Here is a 15,261-nt window from a genome sequence, read left to right on the forward strand (position 1 = left end):
AAATTTTAATTATGGTGCATGCATGTAGTGAATTATAATTATATTACTTTAATTATATAATTATATGTTTTAAAAAAAAAAATTTCATCAGTGATCCTTTTATAACTCTATACGCTTGTTTTTGTTTTTTTTAAACCTATTTTTTTTTCATTTCTCTATAGAAAACGATCTGCGTCAATTCACTATCGAAAAAGAATAAAATATTATTATATATTCCGATCGTTATTTATGATTTCTATATGGTGAAAATGTTTCTCACATATAATTTTTAGAATATGTAGATCTATTTGTCAGATTTATTACAGCAATTCTCGGACAGTTATTATATTAAAAGATTTGGTTCCTAATTACAAACCGAACATTTTATTTTTTAAAAAAACAAAAACTTTTAGTTCTCATATAAAATTTTTTCATAATTTTTTTACATTTTGATAGTTGATTCTCAATTAATAGATAAAGATCGGGAGGATGCATTCGTTAATGTGAAAGAGTCATTGTTAGCTTTTTTCAAATTTTATTGATTTAGTTGTTTCGAAAGGTAATATTCAACATAGGTTTACTAGTTATTATGGATTTTCAGAATCGCAACAACGATGTCAGTTTTAGAATTTTATTCGAGTTTTATCTCGTAGAAACTCTCATTCGTGATTTTGTTCGAGAGACTTTAATAATTTATGTTCGAGAGATAAGAAAGAAAAATGAGTATTTTTACTAAATGATTTTATACAGGGTTTAGACAGATATTTGAGAAATATTTTTGTCAAATTATTTTATATAGGAATTTGATTTTGAATAATTGTAAATTTTTATTACACTATACAACTGATATTTTCGTTAGATAAATTCGTCGTAATACTACTTTAACTGCTCATACATTAGATAGAGAATCTATCGGGTATAATCGTCTCTCTATTTGGGATGATATTAGTAATTTTGCTTTCAGAAAAAAAATAATTATACGTTTTTAATTTATATGAAAATAAAATAAAAATAATTAAATTTATATTTTTATGAAATTATGTTCTCATTTAGTTTGAGAATTTTAGTTAATTTTTCGAAAAATAATTTAAGTGGATTTGAGAAAATCTTATTTTCTCTTGTATCAAGAGAAAAAAACCATTTTATTTTTTTAAAAATAAAAAAATATTAATAATCAAACAAATAAAATTTTAATATTTTCTAAAAACTTTAAATTACTTAATATTAAAATACACCCAACCAGCCTAAACAATTAAGCTAACTGCCAAGAAAAGTGGTGCATGGATATTAACAATAGGTCCACCTGAAGATATAAATTTATAGTTAAAAAATGTTTTATTTTATTGACAGTAACACAAAATCTGTATATCATTTTGATTTGCCAACTTGTATTTTTTTTTGTTAGTTTTTGCAACATTTTGAGCTTAATTTTAGATTTTAATAAGTTCCAATGATTGTATATATAATATTTATATGTACTTCCAGATCCAACACAATAAAAAAGGGTAAGAAAATTTATAAAATCTTTTTTTAATCTTAGTTAAAAATTGATATCTCTCCGTTAAATAACTTTTATCTTGTTAAATTTGGGTCGGGTCTAACTCACCCCAAAAGCTAACTCTAGGGGGAGTGTCCATAGCCCATATAAGGGGTACATTACCCTTTTCACAACCGATATGGAATTCAACACACCCCTCACGCTTAAAATTTTTACTGGTACGTAGCACATTTATGGGGCGTCCAACATCAGATTGGGAGACTCTGATACCATATTAAATTTGGACCGAACTTAACTCACCCAAAAGTTAACTTTAAGGGGATGAGTGGTCATGGCCCATATAAGAGGCACATTATCCTTTCCACGACCGATGTGGAATTCAACATATCTAAAGTTATTTCAATCTAAGTTTATATTTTTATTTATATAATAAATTATGAATAATTATATGTGAATAATCATATGAATCAAATAAAATTATACAATCTTAAATTATCTTCGTGATCGAAAAACCTGAAAAGCAAATTTATCATAGCGAATTATATATAAAAAAATATTGGGATATCGCATGAACCGCCAATGGCCGCACTAAAATCCTGATATGTTAAATTAGGGGTAACAAAAGGGAAGAATATATATGAATATTTTATTTCAGAAACACTTTACTAATTTAAAAAAAATGGATCTTTGCCGCGGAACCGGGTCGGTGTAACGCTTGGGCCTCCGAGAAACCACGTGCCTTGGCGTGCAATGCATATGCTTCGGACAAGAGCATGGTGTGTTGTTTCATTGTTTGCTTTCAGCCTTTGACCAGTCAACTACTAAACCCTTTTTTCTCAAGTACCTCCGATTTAGCTGTTACTCGCTGAGAAATTATTCAGTGTTAGAGTACCACCGAACATTGGCATGAACAACATAAAACTTTTAGTTAATAAATTAAAATACGTTAATATATTATTTAAATTCATCCAATAATTTACAGATATTGCATTGCAATCATCAAAATACCATATATTTAAATTTTTATTTTTTCTTTCATTATATGAATTTTAGCACATTGTTTTTTTTTTCTGTTGTCAGTCATGATTTATAAATTAAATTTATCATCTTATATTTATTAAATTATTTGAGAACACCTCTTAGGCGTAGTTAAAGATTTTCAAAAATAATATACAAAATAAAATTCAATTTGGAAGTAATCCATTTATTATCGAGAATTATTTTAATATCACTAATTAAATTAAATTTCATTAATATATTCATTTCAATTTTAATATTAAATATCACCTAATATGGATTTTTGTAAAGGCTATAAAATTTGCAACCTTAATGTTAATATATTTTTGTAAAAAATTAATATTATTGTAATATTGGATCTATAAAATAAAAAAAAACATGGTATTGCGTGTAGAACTGACACACACTTCTAGCTCAAAACCAAGCACTCTCTCTCTCTGGGTGTGTTACGTGCTGAAAGAAAGGAGAGAGAAGAGAGAGTGAGTTGAGAGCTGAGATCAAACTTCGACTTGAGAACACAGACAGTATGGAGTATCTCTATGAATCTCTCTCTTACACACACATTGTCTCTCCAAAACCTCTATTTAAACACGGGCTTTGCCCACCTCTTTCTCCCATGCAACTCTCTCTCTCTCTCTACTTCATCTTCAAACCACCCATCATCACTCTTCCATAATAACTTGTCTCTTCTTCACTTTCTTTCTCTATCTTACATTCTCTTCCTTTTATATACTTCACTACAGCATTCCACTCTCTCGTTACCTCGCCAGTCGCCGCCTGTGTCCTGCCGTTTCTCTTCTCTCTTCTCTAAGCTGTATAGAGCATCTTAGTTTTTGGTAAATAGACATATATTGTTTCAGTCATCATTTCTTTTATAACATGTCTAGCCGAAGATCGAGATCAAGACCATCAGGGAGTTCAAGAATCACAGATGATCAGATCCTTGATCTTGTTACTAAGTTGCAACAGCTTCTTCCTGAGATTGGTAATAGGCGTTCGGACAAGGTATAGCTTTGGTCTCACGACTTTGCTTCCTTGCCATGTTAACCTTTTCATCTTTATTGCTTATGGATCTCTCAAATTTTTACTAGTCAAAGATTTTAGACCTATAATGATTAGTACTTGCTCTTGGCAGTACTCACTAGAATGACCCCTTTCCTTTTACTAGGCAAAGAAAGTAGAGATTTACTCATGGAATATAATTGGTTTAAATTTCTTTAACTTTTCAACTAATCTTGAAAGAAGCTTTCTCTATTTATCCCATCTAAAATAACCAAAGCAGCAAATCCAGAAATAAGAAATGGAAATGTACGTAGTCCTAGACAGGAAGCAGGAGGTGCAATTTTGTCTTACTCATCAGGGTAATTAATTAATTTGCATTTTCCGATGACTAGTCTAGACGGGAATATATAAGAAAGTATTAGAAGGGAACTAATTAATTTAAGGGAAGAAGCTAAGAGGTTTCATTAATATATATAAAAAAAATTGATTGTTTAATCACAGGTTTTTTTTTTTGCTTTTGAGCTGCTGCAAAAGAACTTGAATTAACAAGCTTTAATCACAGGTGTCAGCTGCCAAGGTGTTGCAGGAGACATGCAATTATATCAGAAGCTTGCACAGAGAGGTTGATGATCTTAGCGAGAGGCTATCTGAGCTATTGGCGAATACAGACACTGCACAGGCTGCCGTAATTAGGAATTTACTTATGCAATAGAGCTGAAAATTGCTATAGCTAGTTTGGATTTCGTCTTACTTAATTAATTCCTTTGTACTTTCCTTCTTTCTTCTAGATTTTTATCATCACCAGGTAGAGTACCCAGTGAGCTTGATGTGCTTGTTCAATGGTTAGAAATTCCTTTTTGCAAGCTTTATCATCAGGTAGGCTAAGAAATATAATAAAAGGGAGCTTCCATTTTGCTGACATATGAACTCTGCCTATTTTCTAACTTTTGGATTGGATCTACTAAGGAATTGGATGTTAATGCCATATGATATAACACATAAAAATATAGGCATATTGGCCGGATTCCGATGACAAAATTTTTTAAAAAAAATTAATAATTTGCCAGTGTACTCAGGGGCGGAGGGAGGAGCTTCCATTTGGTAGGGCACCGCTGCGCACTGCTGCGGCACCACCGGCTGCGCCGCTGCGGCACCTTCATCCCCCTTTAAAGCATTTTCCAGTCGCCGGTACGGCACGTGCCCCTTGCCGTACCCTCCCTCCGCCCCTGAGTGTACTTATCTTTTTCTATCCGGAAACCATATATAGCTACAAGGAGGTACTGCTCTCCTCTCCTCTCCTCTCCTTCTCCACTGGGAGTATGGGTTATATATACAGGTTCTATATATATATATATTGGGTTCCTTGTTGGAAGCATGGGTAGTTCTGCCTCATGCACTCGAAATTCACCACAAAAAAGCTGCCTGCTGATAAGCTTCATTGACTTCGTCCTCCATCATTTATTTTTTTTAATATTGATTTTAAACGCCAAGAATTCACATTACTGGTAACTATTTTAATATCATTGAGTTAATTAATCGAAATGTATTATTTATTTATTTGTTTATACAAAAGAACGCTTAAAAGAAAAGGAACATTAAAAATTTAAAATCTTAATCTGTTATATCACATCACTGAACTAATAACATATGGAGTACTTTGAAAGAATTATAAAGAAAAGAAAAAAAAAGACTATCATAGATAGAGATATAGAGCAGTTATATTTAGGAAAATTTACTTTTGGTTTTTCAATTTTAAATAATATATTAAAAGGTTCTTAATATTTTAAAAATTTATTTACTAATTTTTTATATTAATTTTAATCATTAAATATTTTATTATTTAATTTTTATAATTTAAAAAAATTTATTAATTAATTTTTATTTTATAATATTTAAAAACTAAAATTAAGTGTGTTATTTGTTGGCCCATTGACAGTCAAATAGACCCTGTATATATTGGGCAACATTTATCGTGCATGACGTTTCTCTGTTTCTAGAGTTATTTGTTGGAAAAAATGGCAATTTTTGACTTGTTAAGTGTGTAGGAAAAAAAAAAATCAGAGATTTATATAATTTTTCCCTAAAAAAATATCTATATATATATAATTTAAATATTTATATAATAAAAAATATACTTATGCGAATCTCTTGCTCCCTCCTCTGTGGATATAATCAATATCTACTTTGATGCATCTATAAATAAAAAGAGAAATTGTGAAGCAATTATCGTCTTAGTTCGAGATCATTCTAATCAGGTTTGTTAATCTCTTTAAATGGCGAGATTAACTTTGCTCAATTAATTTTTTTTTTTTTTGTCTCTTTCATATATATCAATCAAATATATAATCCATTTGCTCACGTATTTTTTTTGTTAATCTTTAGCGGCAATCTTTGGTTGTACTAAATCTATGCTTTTAGTTATCTTTAATGAATTTTTTATTCAGTAAAAAAATATAATAAATGTTGAATATAAATTATAAGGTCATTGGAGCAACGCCGACGTTACCTTCAACTACCAATCAATCGACCCTTCTCGTTGACGGAAACGCACAGGTGAGGCATGGCGAAGGTCCCTAAAACTTCATTAATGTCTTCTCTCCGATTGTTTCTGAGCTAGTAGGAGAGCTAATCAAACTCATCAGGTACTATGATCTCTTCTTGAAGTTTGATTACATTGATCTTCATGTTTTAAAGTGTCAAGCTTGATCAGAGCTTTAACGTCTTCGCATTTGATCACTTTAAATTGCTGTTGCTGCTAGATTGCAAGTGGGATTTGCTTTTTGGAGCCAAGGATAATGGTGTTGGTGCTAGCTCTAGGGGATTTATACATACCCCATAGAGCAGCCGATCTGCCTGCGAAGTTTAAGTTGATGCTTGTTCCTGGCAAGATCCAACACCAGGGGCGGAGGGACGGTACGGCAAGGGGCACGTGCTGTACCGGCGACTGGAAAATGCTTTGAAGGGGGATGAAGGTGCCGCAGCGGCGCAGCCGGTGGTGCCGCAGCAGTGCAGTTGCAGCGTTTTGGTTTGGAGGATGAAGAAGAAGGAAGGCGGCTGAAAATAATAGAAGTTTGAATGTTTTATTTTTTTTTTAGGGTTCTTCAAAACGAGTTCGTTTTGAAGATTTTATTTAAAAAAATAAGTAAATTAAACGGCGCCGTTTTGTAGCCTTAAATATGAAAAAAAATAAAAGTTAAAACGTATATATACATATGCAGAAGTCTAAGTTCAACGCCACAACACCAATATCAAAGCAAAGCACGAATATCAAGGCCACAACTCAGCCTGCCTCTGCCAGTCTGCCTGCAACCTGCCTGCCTGTCTCCTTGCCTGTGCTACTGTGCCGCCGGAATCCGCCGCCGGTCAGGTGAGTCTGCTTTTTTTTTTGTTATTTGTTTAATTAATTAAATGTTCAATTTATTAGGGTTTATTCAATTACAATTAGTGATTAATTATCAATTTGTTGAATAAATTAGTTACAATCATATTATAATTGTTGTGTGTTTTACATACTTTTGAAATTGATGTTAAATTGTTTAAATTTGTTCAATTAATTGAGTATTTAATTTAGAGTTTATTAAATTAAAATTAGGGATTAATCATGAATGTGTTGAATAAATTAGTTACCAATCATATTGTTTAATGTTTATGTGTTTTACATACTCTTGAAATTGATGTTAAATTGTTGATTATGATACTAATTATGTATGTTTGTGTGCTATACATAAATTTAGGTTTTATTTAAATTTAGATATTGAGAAATTTAAATTGAATTTTATACACAAACTATTACGTTAATTTAATTGTTAAGTTAATTTCTAATCTACTAAACCCTCTTAATTTTTTTCAAGAAAAGAAGAAATCATAATACAATAAAGGAGAATATTGTGGAATGCTTATTTAGTATACTTCTAGTATTCCACAACCAAACAAAAGTTCAAAAATAAAACAATAACAGAAAGAAAATTGTACCAATAAAGATGTAACAGCCCGAAAACCGAACTGCCACCGGCACTAGGATCCAGATCGACTTAAGGTCGCCGGGACCCGTAGTAAGCCTGCTATCCTGTCTGTATACCTGTGAAATCCCATACATGATCATACATTTGCTGTAAAAACATAAAACTTTTCTTCAGTCCAAGGCTTAACCTGTGCATGCACTCTCTCTGTGCTCTACTAATCCCTACTAGAGCTCCTCATGGCTCTAGGCGGATCAAACTCATAATGTTAAGCCTGGTTGTGCTCATAAACATACAAGAATAAAGAAATATACATAAACTGATCATGTGACTCCACAAAGGGATTACAAGTCTTATAAATCAAGCACCATTCTATACATATACACTGTCTCTATACAATTCCATGTCCACACTAGCTATTACAAAACTCTGTACTCTTCCTGTACCCTGCTGAGTTCTCTCTGACCTCTGAACCTGCACAACTGGAATTAGGGGAGAGGGATGAGCTACAATAGCCCAGTGAGTAGAATAGTAAAATAAAATCTGCGCCAGAACTGGAGCCACTACTCATTCCCAGACCCGACTTAAGCCTGTTCCAGAACTTGCCTCTCTTTCCTCTGAATTTCTCCCATCTCTTCTTACTTGCACTTGTTGTACCCTGTGAGGAGGAACCTGGTTTAACACCAGAAGACTGTGCCTTGACTACACCTTGACTTATGGCACTGGCCTCCATCTTTCTAGCAGCATCCACAATAGCGTGGAAACTTTCCTTCTCCGCATGAAGAATCAAAGAGAAATACCTGGGATGAAGCCTTGTGGCATATCTCTTTGCCTTCTTCTGATCTGTATCATATGCTTGACCGACATATGGCAACAATTCTAGGAACTTATCTGTATATGCATCAACACTCATCTCCTCCGTCTGTCGCAACTGCTCAAACTCCACAACCTTGAGTTCCCTGGAACTGTCAGGAAAAGCCCATCCAGCAAATTCGTTGGCGAACTCTTCCCATGTCATACTCTCAAGTCTCGGGTCCACATAGTTCTTGAACCATTCTCTAGCTTTCTTGCACTTTAACGTGAACCCTGCCATCTCAATGGCTCTACCATCATCAGCTCCCAACTCACTTGTTATCATTCTTACTGCACTGAGATACTCAAAGGGATCATCTCCTGTATTGAATTTCGGAGCATCCAACTTTAAGTACTCGGTCATCTTCACCTTACTTCTCCCTGAAGAACTGGGTTGCTGTGCTTCCACAACAGGGGCTACTGGTTCAGGAGGTGGTGGTGGAGGAACTGGTTCCCTCACTTCAGGGTGTACTGGACTTGGATGAACAGGTGGGGGTGGATACATGTGATATGGTGGATAAAAGGAAGGATAGGGCATATAGGGCATGTAGGGTGGATATGGGGCAAAGCTAGAGTAATCCGACGTGCCTCTCATCGGATACTCTGGGCCCTGTGGAAAGGATGGATAGCCAAACCCCGAGGCCTGTACGCCTCCCTGGGACTCCCCCATACCTTCTTCTGACCTTCCTACACCCAAGCTTACATCTCTACTCTGCTCCTCTTCCATCACACCTCTTTCTTCTACTGACCTTCCCCCTCTGCTTACTCCTCTCCTGCTCTCGTCAGAAGACCTTCTCGGGTCTCGTGACGTTCCTTCCCTGCTTGACCTGTGCGATCTTGCCCTTGGCAAGGCAGGTGGACGAGCAGCTGTACCCTCACTTACAGGTGGGACTCCAGTCAATCTCGCGGATCGACGAGTTCCTCGCATCTTCACTCTCTGAGAAAACAACAAATCACATAATACATAAGCAACACATCAAAAACATGCACATGCATAACTCAGGGCATTGCACATCAGCATAACATCCTATCCTTGTGGACATGTTTTTCCTATGGTGCTTGACCTGCTAAACCTCTCTATGAGCCCAACTCTCTCTCTATAGGTCCGACCATGTGAACCTAGGGCTCTGATACCAATCTGTAACAGCCCGAAAACCGAACTGCCACCGGCACTAGGATCCAGATCGACTTAAGGTCGCCGGGACCCGTAGTAAGCCTGCTATCCTGTCTGTATACCTGTGAAATCCCATACATGATCATACATTTGCTGTAAAAACATAAAACTTTTCTTCAGTCCAAGGCTTAACCTGTGCATGCACTCTCTCTGTGCTCTACTAATCCCTACTAGAGCTCCTCATGGCTCTAGGCGGATCAAACTCATAATGTTAAGCCTGGTTGTGCTCATAAACATACAAGAATAAAGAAATATACATAAACTGATCATGTGACTCCACAAAGGGATTACAAGTCTTATAAATCAAGCACCATTCTATACATATACACTGTCTCTATACAATTCCATGTCCACACTAGCTATTACAAAACTCTGTACTCTTCCTGTACCCTGCTGAGTTCTCTCTGACCTCTGAACCTGCACAACTGGAATTAGGGGAGAGGGATGAGCTACAATAGCCCAGTGAGTAGAATAGTAAAATAACAGGTGATAAAACATGCTCTCATGGAATGCAACACATAATCACATCACCTCGGCCGGACGGATCAAAACTCCCTCTATCTCATCTGGGGTACCTCAGTACCATGTGCCTGGTCCTCGTAGGGCTGTTCCAGGTCTTCCTCTGAGGGCTAATGAATCCTCACGAAGTCCGTGCCGTCTCACATAAGCAATGTACAAGGAGCAATGCCAAGTACAAGGATAAATGCAATGCATCATCTTTGTGTACACTAATGCACTCACCCTAAAGCATATTCATGATGCATGAAGCATGATAACATAATTCAGTTCTCATATTAAAACATTAAGTTAAATTCCACTCACCTTCCGTTATCTCTGAACTGACTCTGCAGGTTCTGACACTGGACTCACTGCTGATTTCCCTGATTCCTCTGGTCCGTACCTACACAGGTGGACTCAAATGAGGGACTAAACTCACGCAAGAACATCTCTAAGAAACTCCCCAAAACCCCTCTAACCAATCCTAACACCATCACATAAAACATGCAAAAGAAAGCTGGACAGGGCACTTTCGGCGGCAGGTTCGGCGGCCGAAACCCCACTCCAGAGACGAAACTCATGCATGTTCGGCGGCACCTTCGGCGGCCGAAGGTCTCGTCCAGAGACGAAACTCACACACTTTCGGCGGCCGAACGCCCTCTTTCGGCGGCCGAAAGTCCCTTTCTAAACCGAAAGCCTAGCTTTCGGGGGCAACCTTTGGCAGCCGAACTGCCTCCACAAAGGGTTCGGCGGCCGAACCTTCCTTCAGCGGCCGAACCTGGTTTTACCCGAAGGGCAGAACCCTGCTCTGTTTCATGCAACCTTTGCCCAAAAACCTACAAACATGCAAATCAACTACTCCCAACTAGCATATACACATATATATGCACAAAGGGGTCTAAACCTACCCTAAAACCCCAAACAAACATAGCACATAACACTTAAACATGCTGGAACACCACAAATCACCACAAACCTCACCTAAACCTAAACATGCAAACTACCCATACAAACTTCATAAAACCTTTCAAAATCATCAAAGAAGCTCAGGATCTTCACTTACCTCTTACACAACTTGAGGATGAAGGATCCTAACGTGGAGATATGAAGAACGGCTCTTCCAAAGCTCCAAGCTTCAAAACTTGTTTCTTTTGCTCAAAACCTTCATAAGTCACCAAAACTCTTAAAACTCTTGAAAGATTTGATGAAAATCATGGAAAACAGGAAAGTCAACGTAGGAGAGGCTGAAACTCACCTCTGGCTGCAAGTGGAGGAGAAATAACCTCCTTCCACCGACCCTTGGCCCTTTTTATAGGTGGCTGGCCAGACCACCTTCGGTAGCCGAACGTGAAGCCGCAACCATGCAATGTTCGACGGCCTAAAGTGACCTTCGGCGGCCGAACCTTTGCATTTCTCCCTTGTTGCTTTTCTTTCAAAACTCAAGTCTTTTACCATGTCAAAACATGAAAACAAGTGAAAAGACCTTGGAAAACATATGCATTACCCTTCTCGAGGGTTCCGACACCCGAGATTCCACCGGACGACAGGAATTCCGATGCCGGACTCGAGCCGGGTATTACAAAAGAGCACTCTCACTGCCCAAGAACGAGTAAAACCCCAACTCCACATAGAAAATTACTTCATTGAAAACAGTAGAATAAAAACAACAAATAAATTCTAATTAAATGTGAATTACTAATAGTAGGTAACCTTTTATACTTTAATTGGAATATACTGTATAATTTTGGTAGGCCACTGACGAATTTATGTCAAGTACATAAGAAACTTAAATAGTTAAATTGATAGTCTTTGATGAATGTGTAATTGATTTTAATATTTTATTTGTTTATTTAAATAGGAATTACAATAATGATCGACAAATATTTTACCAAACTACCAAAAAATTCAGAACCTTTAAATTCAAAACCAAAGGAGAAAGTTGCTTTTGTTGAGAAAGAAAGTCTTGCATCAGATGATGATATTATTGGTGATTCTGGACTGCGAAAACCAATTGATAGTTACCCATTTGAAATTAGAGATTCATTGAGGAGAAGATACTTGGCTAAAGGCCCTTGTCAACCAGTTGGGCATGAATTTCCATTCACTCTTATTCGCGAAAAGAATCGAAGGTTTCAAGTTGCTTGGTTCAAGGATTATGAATGGTTAGAGTATAGTGTATCTAAAGACAAAGCTTATTGTTTATATTGTTATTTGTTTGCAAATAACAATAGAAGTGGGGGAAATGTTTTTACTGAGATTGGTTTTAATAACTGGAAAGATGGAAGACGTGCATTTGTCAATCATGAAGGAAGTCCTGGTAGCTCACATAGTGGTTGTAGAATGAAGGTCGAGCAATATCGTAATCAAAGAGGGAATGTGAATCAGCTATTGGCAAGACAAACTGCTGCTATGGAAGATGATTATCGCACTCGATTGTCAACGGTTGTATGTGTTGCTCGAATACACTCGGTGGAGTGACTCTGCAGATTCATCATGTCCTCTAAAAGGCAAACCTTCCTCTAAAAGTATTCGAGCAACACATACAACCGTTGACAATCGAGTGCGATAATCATCTTCCATAGCAGCAGTTTGTCTTGCCAATAGCTGATTCACATTCCCTCTTTGATTACGATATTGCTCGACCTTCATTCTACAACCACTATGTGAGCTACCAGGACTTCCTTCATGATTGACAAATGCACGTCTTCCATCTTTCCAGTTATTAAAACCAATCTCAGTAAAAACATTTCCCCCACTTCTATTGTTATTTGCAAACAAATAACAATATAAACAATAAGCTTTGTCTTTAGATACACTATACTCTAACCATTCATAATCCTTGAACCAAGCAACTTGAAACCTTCGATTCTTTTCGCGAATAAGAGTGAATGGAAATTCATGCCCAACTGGTTGACAAGGGCCTTTAGCCAAGTATCTTCTCCTCAATGAATCTCTAATTTCAAATGGGTAACTATCAATTGGTTTTCGCAGTCCAGGATCACCAATAATATCATCATCTGATGCAAGACTTTCTTTCTCAACAAAAGCAACTTTCTCCTTTGGTTTTGAATTTAAAGGTTCTGAATTTTTTGGTAGTTTGGTAAAATATTTGTCGATCATTATTGTAATTCCTATTTAAATAAACAAATAAAATATTAAAATCAATTACACATTCATCAAAGACTATCAATTTAACTATTTAAGTTTCTTATGTACTTGACATAAATTCGTCAGTGGCCTACCAAAATTATACAGTATATTCCAATTAAAGTATAAAAGGTTACCTACTATTAGTAATTCACATTTAATTAGAATTTATTTGTTGTTTTTATTCTACTGTTTTCAATGAAGTAATTTTTTATGTGGAGTTGGGGTTTTACTCGTTCTTGGACAGTGAGAGTGCTCTTTATTGGTACAATTTTCTTTCTGTTATTGTTTTATTTTTAAACTTTAGTTTGGTTGTGGAATACTAGAAGTATACTAAATAAGCATTCCACAATATTCTCCTTTATTGTATTATGATTTCTTCTTTTCTTGAAAAAAATTAAGAGGGTTTAGTAGATTAGGAATTAACTTAACAATTAAATTAACTTAATAGTTTGTGTATAAAATTCAATTTAAATTTCTCAATATCTAAATTTAAATAAAACCTAAATTTATGTATAACACACAAATATACATAATTAGTATCATAATTAACAATTTAACATCAATTTCAAGAGTATGTAAAACACATAAACATTAAACAATATGATTGGTAACTAATTTATTCAACACATTCATGATTAATCCCTAATTTTAATTTAACAAACCCTAAATTAAATACTCAATTAATTGAACAAATTTAAACAATTTAACATCAATTTCAAAAGTATGTAAAACACACAACAATTATAATATGATTGTAACTAATTTATTCAACAAATTGATAATTAATCACTAATTGTAATTGAATAAACCCTAATAAATTGAACATTTAATTAATTAAACAAATAACAAAAAAAAAAAAAGCAGACTCACCTGACCGGCGGCACAGTAGCACAGGCGAAGAGACAGGCAGGCAGGTTGCAGGCAGACTGGCAGAGGCAGGCTGAGTTGTGGCCTTGATATTCGTGCTTTGCTTTGATATTGGTGTTGTGGCGTTGAACTTAGACTTCTGCATATGTATATATACGTTTTAACTTTTATTTTTTTTCCTATTTAAGGCTACAAAACGGCGCCGTTTAATTTATTTATTTTTTAAAATAAAATCTTCAAAACCACGTCGTTTTGAAGAACCCTAAAAAAAAAAATAAAACATTCAAACTTCTATTATTTCCAGTCGCCTTCCTTTTTCTTTATCCTTCAAACCAAAACGCTACAACTGCACTGCTGCGGCACCATCGGCTGCGCCGCTGCGGCACCTTCATCCCCCTTCAAAGCATTTTCCGGTCGCCGGTATGGCACGTCCCTCCGCCCTGCTCATCAGTTCACATCTTACAACCATGAAGGTGGAGTTGTTATAAACCCAGGGTCTGCCACGGGTGCCTACAGCAGCATTACTTATGATGTAAATCCAAGCTTTGTCCTCATGGATATCGATGGCCTACGCGTTGTGGTATACGTATATGAACTGATTGATGGAGAGGTTAAAGTTGACAAGATCGATTTTAAGATGACAACTACCACGACTCACTCTGCTTCTTGAAGGTGAAGCTCACCGGCTTTTGATTTGTTTTTTTTTGTTTTTGCCTGAAACTTCAATCTCAGGTTGTAATTTATGTGATCCACCATTTGTGCATGTTTGAGTGCTGTAAGCATTTGGTTTACTTGAGATTATTGATCAATCATAGGAATTTCTAGATTTTCTTTTTGGTGTTTTGTGTTGTATAAAAATTATACTCTCTTATCTTTCCTTTGGATGCAATATTCATAAGCTGCATAGGTCTAATCATCTTGATCACTATTTAATCTCTTGTATGATGAAGCTGGCCAGATATTAATATGGGGTTCAAGAGAAGAGGGTGGGTTTTGAAACTTCTGTACATTGATTTAGAGAAATATAAGCTTCAAATTAGACGATCTGAAACCTACACGAAGGGCAAACACTTCTCAGCCACTTCTATAATTAAATTCTAAATCGTTATCAATTTTAAAATTTCCAGATCCGCTGGCCTTAGACATTTCATTTAAATTAAAATAATTAATTTAAATTATTTAATAGTTTCTGTCAATTTTTTATAGGTGGGATGGGTATTGAAAATAATTATTTTTTAATTATTATTTAAACTCTGGCCCTCTAC

General features: G+C 35.5%; 2 protein-coding genes across 2 annotated transcripts; both read left to right on the plus strand.

Moving 5' to 3' along the window:
* The first annotated feature begins 2,963 nt into the window (after positions 1-2,963).
* Positions 2,964-4,416, plus strand: LOC110618296 (transcription factor PRE3). The gene is made up of 2 exons (XM_021761455.2): positions 2,964-3,499; positions 4,059-4,416. The coding sequence occupies exons 1-2, from the start codon at positions 3,374-3,376 to the stop codon at positions 4,206-4,208; spliced, it is 276 nt and encodes a 91-aa protein (XP_021617147.1). The 5' UTR covers positions 2,964-3,373; the 3' UTR covers positions 4,209-4,416.
* A 7,432-nt stretch (positions 4,417-11,848) lies between these two features.
* On the plus strand, positions 11,849-12,457 carry LOC122723880. Its single transcript, XM_043957785.1, has one exon. It carries the CDS (start codon positions 11,849-11,851, stop codon positions 12,455-12,457), a length of 609 nt encoding a protein of 202 aa, XP_043813720.1.
* The last annotated feature ends 2,804 nt before the right edge of the window (positions 12,458-15,261 follow it).

This window comes from Manihot esculenta, chromosome 6, assembly GCF_001659605.2.
Source record: "Manihot esculenta cultivar AM560-2 chromosome 6, M.esculenta_v8, whole genome shotgun sequence".
NCBI lineage: Eukaryota > Viridiplantae > Streptophyta > Magnoliopsida > Malpighiales > Euphorbiaceae > Manihot > Manihot esculenta.